The 11,417-nt window shown below is 40.5% G+C and overlaps 1 protein-coding gene across 1 annotated transcript in view; it reads left to right on the forward strand.

The window, feature by feature from the left end:
* Positions 1 to 6,363: 6,363 nt before the first annotated feature.
* The window catches only part of GRXCR1 (glutaredoxin, cysteine rich 1), a 40,391-nt gene continuing 35,337 nt past the window's right edge, over positions 6,364 to 11,417 (forward strand). Inside the window, exons 1-2 of the mRNA XM_010292153.1 lie at positions 6,364 to 6,759; positions 10,940 to 10,942. Coding sequence (XP_010290455.1) covers positions 6,364 to 6,759; positions 10,940 to 10,942 — 399 coding nt within the window. The remainder of the gene's footprint in view (positions 6,760 to 10,939; positions 10,943 to 11,417) is intronic.

Genomic DNA, 11,417 nt, shown 5'->3' on the forward strand with positions numbered 1-11,417 from the left:
ACAGCCTAGCAACCCTTTAGTTGACAGTGACCCTCAGATGAGTTCTATGCTAGATTCTGGCATCCAGACCTCCTTCCATGGGACTCACTTGTCATGCTCAGTTGGGAGGTGGCTTAGTGGAGAGGTGCACACTCTGTTCTTGAGCCTACACGGAGTAGGACATGTCTGGACTGCATACGTCGCCCTACAAACTAGTAGGTTCACAATTCACTGTGGTGTTACTTGGGTAGACAGAACGTAACGTCTAGCTTAATATCTAGCCAATACATCATATGAAGGAACAGTCTGTCTGAACAATTACCTATTATGACATGCTTTTCTGTTCTCTTCTGAATTGGATTTTTTTTTCCCTGATGCATCATATCTATAAAACAATTATTTTCATAACACAGTTGTTCTTTCCTCTACAAAACCCTGCTATAATGGAAATATTTTTGTCTTGTTATTTTTACCTGTTCAACTAGAACACAGGAGAAAATATACCAAAGATCTTAATGCAGATCAGCGTGTAAATTCAAACCTATTGTAGCCTCTAAAATTTGTGGCCACCAAAATTTTTGGTGGCCAACTACTGGCTAAAGCTTCTGGAGAGACAGCTAACACTTGCACACAACCTACGATGATCACTTACATGACTAGAAAAAATGGAGATACAAACAATGAATTTTGAGACTGACTTTGTAAAAGAAGAAATAAATGATTATGCCTCTTATCAGACATCTCACATGGATCAAAGTTTCCAGCCGCTATTCTTACTGCTGTACCAGGAGGCTAGAAGTATTTGACAGGCTCTCCTGAAGAAGAAAAACTGGTCTGTGCCTTGTATAACGCAGATATTTAACACTTTTAAGAGCTAACCTTTTATTTTGTTCAGAGTAAATAAAGAAAGTGAGTTTTCAGCAGAAGCTGAACTATTGCATAAAGACATTCTTCATGAAGGTGTTCTTCAGCTTCTCTGTTTCAGCTCAGCAGCTTGCCTCCTACGAAAACCCACTGTGGAAAAAGCAGAAATGAAAGAGCTATGCTGAAATGGCCGTGAATTTCAAGTTAAAGATAGTTCTTGACTATCTTTCTGGATACAATGCAGAGCATTTCTCCCTAAAGGGTATGGAAATGGAAGCCTTTTGCTACCCCCCTGGCAAAAAGGGTAGCAGAAAGATCCCATAGGTCCTCTTACCTCTTTGTGCGCTTGTGTGCATGGCTTAGATACACGTGTTGATTTCCTCATTCATTTAACTCCATTATATAAATTGAAGAAACAGTGCACCCTAATGTAGGCAGAAACATAGACACAGAAATGCTGCCATTCTGTCTAACAATCGTTTAACAGAAGTTAAATGAAATCTGCAAATAAAATGAAATGGCAGTGCAAAGCACTTGTCATATGAATAATTAGACATTATAATAGCAACAGTATGCTTGTTCTGTTCTCATCTGTAGTATTTCTGTTTAGCAGCTGCTACGCCTGACAAACAACTGCCAGATGCAAGAGTTCCCTGATGGGTACCTGAACATGCTCTGTGTATCCTCCTGAACTTTACTACAGTTTAAATGTTATTCCGGACCTGCAGAACAGCAGACAGCTGTTTTGCCAGCTTAGCAAATGGGAATATTCCTTCTCTAAGCAAGTGGGAAATGCACTAAATCTGTCTCAGCTAGGAACAATTTTAGCATTCACTGTTCAAATCATCTACTTTTCTAATCTTTAAAGCATAGAGCAAGTTGTTCACAAACTTTACTTGTAACAGAAGAAACAAACTCAATTCTCTACATGTGCTTTTACAAATCAAAATACCTGCTTCCCAAAACCAGATGTGAAATCAAGGGCTTTTGAATATCTGGGTCCTCATGATTGCTCTGCTAATTGTGCAGTAACAACTAGAGATTACGGAATATGCTTCCGATTACTACCAGTGTAATAAAGTCAGAGGTGGTTGCAAACAGACTTTGTAGAGTGAAGAAAAATTAGTATCACAAGACATGTCACTGTGAATTCATGCCATCTGTCTAATGATGAATGACACTAGTGTGAATGGTATCAAGTCAGCCTACAGCTTTGCTATATATACTTAGTAACCTGCAAATACATATGGCAAAATGGCCCCACTTACACTGTGCATCAAAACAGAGAGTATAGTGCTTTGTCATAGGGTAAACTGCTCTATTATAATTATCACATGTTCAGAAATGAAGGCTGCATTTGTTGATCACAACCTATTTTATTTCTTTTTTGGATATCTGTTTTCTTCCAAAAGTCTCATTTTCATGATTCAGGTTTCATTTCACTGCTACTTTAACACTACCAATTCTAACAGTTATTTATACCTTTTATTCTCCGGTCAGTGGGAATGTCATGAGGTCTGTTTTTACTGTAGTTTCAAACAGAACACTCTACATTTCTTCAGCAAAATGCAAACAATCTTTGCTGCTTCATATATGTAGCTAGATACTCTTTCAAGTATTTTGCCACAGTTTAATGTTATTGATTTGTGGTCCTTTCCCGAGGTGAAGCTAGTACTGCTCCAGACTTAGAGAAATGGATTGCCTAGGACAGATTCTCTACTTGTATAAGCTGATGAAATCGAGGTATATAGGTGTACAAACATATACGATCAATTCTGACAGCTAGATCCCACCAACATATTACAGGAATTGTGTCAGGGTTATAAATGAGACTAGAGTTTCCTTCTATTCTGTTCTGCTCTTTTTTTTTCCTGTCCCAATACAGCTGATCTCACTTGGCATGATGTGATTGCTACTTTAGCTCAGTTCAAACCTTTTGTCTTAAAAGGATTAAAGAGTTTGACTCACCTGACCTCATTTCAGTAATTTAAAAGGTAAATATTCAGACTAAGCTTATTACTTAGACTTTCTCTACTTTCTCTGTCATGGAAGAAAGATGTGATGAATTGCCCGCTGCAGGCACCTTCTTGCATGGAGTGTGGAAGATTCCCAGATGTCTATCTCGGAGCAGGTGTTTGTCTTTCAGGCTGCACTGCACAGCATCTGTGCCCTGGGCTTCATCCAGTACTGTTATCTTGAGTCTATGTCAAGAAGAAGCATCAGAAGTCAACAATTAGCAAAAGTATCATCTTCTTTGTTGCTTTCAACTTAGTGATAAATTTAAATGTGATAAAGTGTGAGGATTTTACTGGAAAACATATTATTTAGCACAAGATCAAGGTAATGGGTTGGTCCAGTTCCTTGTGGGATGAGACAGAGTCAAAGAAGAGGCAATGGATGTAGTATCTTCTTTCCAGGTGGTGTTTTGTTTTTACAGAGTGCTTAGGAGAGATCTCTGTAGTGACAACTTTTTTCTTTGTGTGCTTCTACTTTATGCTTGATGGACCTCCTGGCCTCGAATTTATCAATGACAGAACATTGGAACCAAACTAAGCAGAAAGAAAAACTAACAATAGCCAAGTGATTCAGGAAGAGTCATAACTATGGGTAGGAAATATCTTATTACGGCAAAACCTTGCCACATTATTTTTTTAATGGATACTGCTCATTAAATGAAATAACCCTTTGAATGAAAAGAAGTTTGTCTAGAGAAGCTAGAAAATGATAAACACAAGTATAACAGCTGGCAGGGTGCAGCATCAAAGTGGGTAAGTGGAGTTAGTGTCAGCATTTACTTACAAATGTAAGTAAATGTCCCTCCTTACAGGAGGGACAGAGACGCTTAGTCAAGTTCCATCCTTTCTGCCATTGTTGAGAACATGCACCCAGCAGACAGTGCAAATATGTGCATTTCAGGTCTTTGAACTCTCAAATGTCTTATGTCATGAATACAACCAGTTTAGAGTCTGTAATCTGTTTCCTGCTGGCTATGTGCCATTGCCACCAAAGTCACATGTTTGCTCAGTAAGGTCCACATCTGGAACATCAAGATGAAATCTTATGCATGTAAATGCCTCTGTCAAGGGGCATGCTCCACCGTGCTTAACTATTTTTCTACAGAGAAAACAGTTTCTCATTTTTCATAACCAGACATAAAAGTATTTTCCAGTGAATAATGACATTGCCATGAAACTAAATGATGAGCTAATTTCCTACTAACAAAGAACAAGACGCTAACAATATTTGGAGTGTTTTTTCAAAATGTTGTACTGATTAATCCCACATTTATTCAATGCTACATTAACTTTTTAAATCACTCGGCATCAAATCCTTTGCACTACAGACAATATAAGCTTTCCCATTGCCTGCAACAGTAGTAAAATGGTTTCTATGTTAAAGAATATATAGCATCAATTGGAGGAGATAAAAATATTATCCAAGTGTCATGCAAAATATTTCTGTTATAGAAGCTCAGATTTTTTTGATCTGTGGCAATTCACTGCAAAGCACTTGGGTTTTATTATTTAATTAAAAAAATATGAACAAAATTAATTACTGCAGGTTGCTAAATAGACATCACTCAGATAATCATGGAAACACTACGATGCAGTTAACTTTGGGGTAGGTAACAGGCTAAGTGATTTCTCCAGGTATCTTGCAGCCCTGTTTGGATAATTCCATAAAAGATATTTTTAAATATTCATTCTGCTACAGAATGTTCTTAGTTCAAAGTCAGTTTTTAGTAATAATGAACTGTAGTTGCCAAAGCTCCTGCGGGCCAGTGATGGTATCACAGTCAGTGTGATTCAACAACCTGCACCCTCCCCGCAATTAATTTTCCAAGGTGTCCATAACTGTATTCAATATTAGTACAGACTGATGCAAACCGTTTTTCTTCTCTGAAAGATAAGTATCAATGCATTTTAACTCTTGTAACTTACTATTTTTACCTTTTTTTTCTGTGTAAATAATAGTAGTTGATAATACAGTGAATCATATAATTTTGAAAAGAAGTGTGGCAACCACTAGCACTATGAAATGCCACTAATAATTTGTGTTTCCGTTTTGTAGGTGGAAAATAAGTAATTTTAGAGTTTAGTCACCAGAATTGTGATTTTTACTTGGGCTGAAGAGCAGTATTTTCATGCCTCTTGTTCAAAGGAAAGTCGCAATAACCCCCACCTAATTGCTGAAAGATTGGAGCCTGCATTTCCAAAATCTTGGCCAGAAAGCCTCCTCAGATACTTGAAGCTCTGCAGCTGCTTGTAACCGCGGGCATTACCATTCTGGTTTGGCTGAGCATCTAGGAACTCATGTCATGCCTACACCTGTTGTGGGGGTCACATTCGGTATTCATGAGTCTAGAGAGAAAATGAAGCTGTAGAGAGCGTGCAGGGAATGCTTGCCAGGAAAGCGAGGAGGGGATGGGGTTCTCGGTGCTGCTCTAAGGAACGCTTTGCATCTTTCTTCAAATGAAGAAAATGCAGAAATAGCACTGTAAGTAGGGATCGTCATGCAAACTCAGAACCACTTTGGGGGGTCTAAGGTGCTACTATATGATATTGAGTAGATATAGCCAGAAACCTCAAGTGTGGGTTTGCTATTTTTACATCTAGAGCCGGATGGCTAACAGTGTGCCACCCGCTACTTGTGGTTTGCTGGGGTCGGGGAATTTTCTTCCCCTGTGGTTGAATGCACCTTACCCTACTTTTCTTTGTTTGATCCTTGTTGCCGCAAATAATTAGCTTTCTCCTATCCCTTGTTCAGATTCCCTTGGCCCAGTAACTGATGGAACGGAGCAGAGGTTGTGGTTGGGTTTTATTGAATAACACTCCATTGCTCTGTGCAACAAATTATGACTAATTGCTTCTCAACTGCTTTGCCAGCCTGTGAAAAGGCCAGCATTGAGACACACCAAGTCAGAGCTCCCTGCTGAATCTCTGTAAGCTTATACAAAAAGCAGACTTTGGTGAATGAGGTTTTACTGGCAGGGGAATGAAGTGTTTCGATGAAAGAAACGTGCCCATCATTGACTCCTCTTCAGCGCTGAAGTTTGTGGTTTTCCCCTCGGGTGTAATGTACATAGACAGTTTTGACTCTGCAGATGTTGTGAAAAACTCTTTGTCTTTCTCAGCAAACAAAAACTGCGTTTGTATAAACTCGTGTAATTTCTGTTATTGGGTTTATCATGTGTGGGTTTGAATTTTTACTTTAATCAATGAATGTAATTTCTCCCTTTCTTGCTTTCTTCCTTAGTGCTAAGAAGTACACAGTGGCTTTTTAATATTTAATTGATGAGATCATTTTACGGGTTTTAGTTTAAAGGTAACCATAGCACAAATGCATCCATTATTAACTGCAGAACGGCAGCGTAGCTTCTTGGGAACGCTCTTTAGTTTAATATGAGAACGCCTGTCAACAGAAAACAGCACTGATATTGTTGTTAAGTGTCACAAACTGGCAAACGCAATGGGCACCACGCTGGAACAATGCAAACTGCTTATATCAATGGAAGAGGCGATGTTTAAAAATGAGGTGAAGGTGGACAGCGAGAGGCTCTCAAGGAAGGTTCGATTCCGTGTTGCATCCTCGCACAGCGGGAGGGTGCTGAAGGAGGTGTATGCCGACGGGGAGGCTGCCGACTCTCTGGACTCCGAGTACGCCAGTAGCTCAGAGACCGACCAAACCAGCCGGCTGAGCGAGGTGGACGGGCAGCAGAATGGACACGTAGGGTCCGAGTGTGATGAAAACGAGAACGAACAGGATGACTTGCTCATTTTAGTCAGAGCCACTAAAGAGAGGGGTTTTGGTACAAAACGAGTCAACATCCTCAGCAAAAATGGCACAGTCAGGGGAGTCAAGCATAAAGTCAGCGCTGGTCAAGCCCTCTTTGACAATCTGGCCAAAGTCTTTCAGGTAGGTGATGTGGTTCTGCTGGCTGTAAGCCCCGTGCCTGTCCCTTATAACTCCCCATGTTATTCTTCCCTTTGTCCAAACCTCTCAAACGATTTCTCAATATTCTGCCTCATTCCTACTGCTGTCCACTTGCTGTTGTTGCACAGGAGGGGCTCATTGCTCGTTCTGGTATACAACAGCTCCGCACTCCAGATTGACAGTGAACTTTTTCTTTCAGAATTGATCTAAAGTTTGCTGAGTATAAATGTGTATGTTGTACATACACATGCATGTGTATGTATGGACCATGAAAGAAATGTAACAGAGGAATTAATGGGCTTTATTGGAGATCTGTACAGATCCACTGTGCAGGGATGTGTCATGTTTCCACTCCTATTATATTCGGTCTAATGAGTTTACGATGTTATCTACTGTCCCCTACATGTAAATATGTATACTTGAAAATTCCATTGTGTTTAATCTGCAAAGTAGATCAAATTAGGTGCAGGATGGCAGCAATGACAGTTTTCCCACATGAAAATTTCAGAGGAATGAAATCTTAGTCGGAGGTCTCTTTTATTAATGTCTGTTTTCCATTTATTTTGTAGAAGGAACAGAATATGTGTATTTGAAACATTATATGCCACACTGATGCCTTAGGCAGAGAAACACAGGCCTCAGAAAAATCAAGATAAAAGTTCTAAAAAAGTTAGCTCATATATGTAAATTATCTATATATGCTAGTCAAGCCTTTAAGTCATTAATATTCAAATGAAAGAACAAGTATGCAACCAAACTCTTTCTAAAGGTTGTTATAATCCAGAATTATGGTGGTCACTTAAATTAACCTATAATTGGCTTTGGGGCATTGTTTTAGAAACATTTATGCAGTTTTAAAGCATGGGAATTTGATATTAGTAACAACTGTTTCTGTATATTGAAATGAAATCTAAAGTTCTTTCTCACTTTGAAACTAAGTAAGTTCTAATACATTTAGAAATGGCTATAAATTAACACACAGTTGCTTCTGCATATGAGTTTATCCTCTATGTTGTACCTATTTCTGTATCAGAACTAGTGTGGCCAGCAGGAGTAGGGAAGTGATTGTGCCCCTGTACTCAGCACTGGTGAGGCCGCACCTTGAATCCTGTGTTCAGTTTTGGGCCCCTCACTACAAGAAGGACATTGAGGTGCTGGAGCGTGTCCAGAGAAGGGCAACGAAGCTGGTGAGGGGTCTGGAGCACAAGTCTTATGAGGAGCGGCTGAGGGAACTGGGGTTGTTTAGTCTGGAGAAGAGGAGGCTGAGGGGAGACCTTATCGCTCTCTACAACTGCCTGAAAGGGGGTTGTGGTGAGGTGGGTGTTGGTCTCTTCTCCCAAGTAACCAGCGACAGGATGAGAGGAAATGGCCCGAAGTTGTGCCAGGGGAGATTTAGACTCGATATTAGGGAAAATTTCTTCACCGAGAGAGTGGTCAAGTGTTGGAACAGGCTGCCCAGGCAGGTGGTAGTGTCACTATCACTGGAAGTGTTCAAAAAATGTGTAGATGTGGCACTTCAGGACGTTATTTAGGGGGGGCATGGTGCTGCTGGGTTGATGGTTGGACTTGATGATCTTAAAGGTCTTTTCCAACCTTAATGATTCTGTGATTCTGTGACTCTCTAAATTATAACAGTCTTTTTGTCAATACCGATGTTCCTGTGGAAGTTGGATGTTTCAAAGATGAATTAGCATTCATTTCTGTTCTTTACCTCACATGACACTCAAGTAGCTTGCTTTCTCTCAAAGAGAAGAAGAGTTTGCCCTTGAGTTCCCTACTCTGATAGAATGTGTAACAAACTCACTTTTTCTAAGTAGATATGAGTTAGGAAGTGTTAACTGGGGCATGTCTGGGTTCTTCTCCAATCTTGATTCCAAATACTTTCCGTGTTGTTTTACTACATGGAGTATACAGTTTCACCTCACTAGCCTCATTCCCTCCTAAAAACTTTCTTCCACTGCATCAGTGACACCAAGTTAAGAAATTTGAGTCAGCTAAATAAATAGACCCATTTGAAAACATATGTACCTTAATTAGTGTCCCTGTCGTCTTGCTGTTTCTATCTTCAGTTGTAGGTTGGAAGTTCTTCAGGAAAGGGTCATAGACTGAATTCCATGCACTTTGATTGCAGTGAAGTTTCTTTCACTCCTAGCAGAGTTACATATAGGACCAGCACTATTTCCATGAGATGTTTTGCTGGAAGAAAGTAATGCTTGAGAGGAGGCATATCTGTCTGACAACTTCAGAAAATGTTATGTAGGCAAGTCTACCTCAGAAATTCATAATTAAAACCTGTAAAATAATGAATGGTTTAAAAGGTGATAAGGATCTTGTATTGACAATATTCTACAGCAGAAGAAAGTGGAAAACATACAACACACAACTAAATTTAAGAACTCTCTGCTACAGGCATTGTAAAGGCCAAAAGAATAGGCAGGTTTTGAAAGCAGATGAGGAAAACGTATGGGGAACTGAGCAGCTTCTGTTTAGGCAGGTCTAGATAACTGATTTCCAGAAATAACTGTATATTCTTATCTTAAGCATCTGCTGGATCAAAGACATTTATTCAATAACACAAAGAACATCATGATTTGAGATTTCTACACAAACAAGTTCCCATTTCCCCAGAGATAAAGTTTGAAATCTAGTGAAGACGAATGACGGTTTGCATATCTTTTAGGTCATACTGTGAGCCAGTTTTCTATGCCCCATGGTGAACACAGAGGAGAGCAAATCACAAAGGTTGGCATTGAGACTGATTCAGAACTGCTTGATACCAATGTGAAATATGATCAAAATCTGTCTAATTACAAATGAAATAATGACCTTTAAAGGATTATTTCTAATTTTCTGTAAGTATGTTCCAGACAATTAACTGTAATATCACTTGGAGAACAACAAGAGTTCTTCATTCAAAGATTCCATAAGATAGAAATATGTCTCTATTAGAAGATATAACTCAAAATTGCTTGATCTGGGCATTTTTTTGTAAGTTTTCCCCCATGATTATGTGAGGTCATCTGCAGTTGCTTCAGCTTCTTTTAGATAAGCAACAGTGGATGTATAACAATAGTTAAAATATATACAAAGTCCCTGATCCCTGAGGAGAGCCCACCTCTGCCCCTTTGATGATTCAGCAGTAGATGACCTCATTTTACATTTTCAGAGTCAATGTCAAAGCAATATTTGTAATCTCAGAGTATGCACATGAACTCGAGTCCTAAATCCTGAGCACTGATAAAATTCTTGAATGCAAACACTTCTTATTTAGTATTTAATATATCACTTAACTAAAATGTGTATGCAAGAAGCCAAATACTGACTATGTGTGTGGTCCTGTGATGCTGAAACTTTTTTTTCTTTAGATTTTCTGCAGTGTCAGCATTCTGATTCTTCAGATCATATCTGCAAACTCCTCTACTATGCTATTACCCAAAATTGCCAGATGGTCCCTGTGACAGAGGAGATTTCCTTTAAAACAAATCACTTAGCTCAGATATTCCAGGGATAAGTAGGGATTCAGTAGCTGCGCTTTGTTAAGTCCGGCACTCAAGACCTTTGATGTTTTCTGTTCAAATACCCATGCTAAAAGCACTCCCATGTATTTTAATGTTCCATGGAATATTTGGGGGTTTGAATATTTTTTCCACATTCTCTACCTGCAACCTTTCTACAGAATTAGTTCAGACAGTTTCTTCTCACAGCAGACTTCATCTAAAAAAAAAAAAATCACACCTTCTGGAGTTTTTGGGAATTTTAAAGGAGTATTTTAAAGGAATTTTAAAGTATCTAATACAGGAAGTATTTCTAGATGAAAAGGTGGTTTTATTATTGTTATATGATACAAGCCTGGCCTGAGAGCCTATATCTACTGCCAAGTGGCTGTGCATCCCCTGCTACATCTTCCCCCATCCATGCTCCGACCACTTCCATCACCAGCACAACCAGCAGCTTCCCATTGCCACAGTTCCTTGAGAAGAGAAGATAGGTCCCTCGTATTAGTCTGTCCCGTGACTGCCTGTGTCCCCGGACGCGAGCTGCTCCAGCGCGGTGACAGTGAAAAGTCTCCCATCAGGTCAGTCCTGCGTGGCTGGTCAAGCGGCTGCGAGCCTGGTGGGAGCTGGGGCTGGCTCGGCCGTGGGGATGGGGTGGGACAGAGCAGCAAGTGTCCAGGGGTTAGCTCAGCTTCATGGCAGGGCATTCTGGGGGCAGAAATGCAGGGAAGAGACCAGTCCTACTGATGCTTCAGGGGAGCATTGTTTCCCTGGCAACCCCTCCGGGGTGGGTGCCACTAGGAGAGCGTTGACATAGCAACCACATCCTGCGGGATGTGTGTGTGACAGGGCATTGCTGTGGCAGCACCTTCCCAGCCCCGACTGGCAGGGAAGGCGGGAGGCCGGGCGGTGGTCATTGATGGAGGACAGGGACGGTCGCACGTGCCCACCCGGCCTCCACGTGCACCCAACCTGGGACCGGAGGGGTGGCCGGCCACGGGGCTGGCGGTACAGCAGTCAAACGGTCGGGAATATTTTATTCGTGAGAAATGTGCACTGCTCAAAAGCCTGAATAGCAGAAACGACCTGGAGCTTCCAGACGCCCTGTTCGTGCGTCTCCTTGGTATATGTGAAAGTATCTCCTGC

Source organism: Phaethon lepturus, unplaced genomic scaffold (assembly GCF_000687285.1).
Source record: "Phaethon lepturus isolate BGI_N335 unplaced genomic scaffold, ASM68728v1 scaffold15160, whole genome shotgun sequence".
In the NCBI taxonomy this organism is placed as follows: Eukaryota; Metazoa; Chordata; class Aves; order Phaethontiformes; family Phaethontidae; genus Phaethon; species Phaethon lepturus.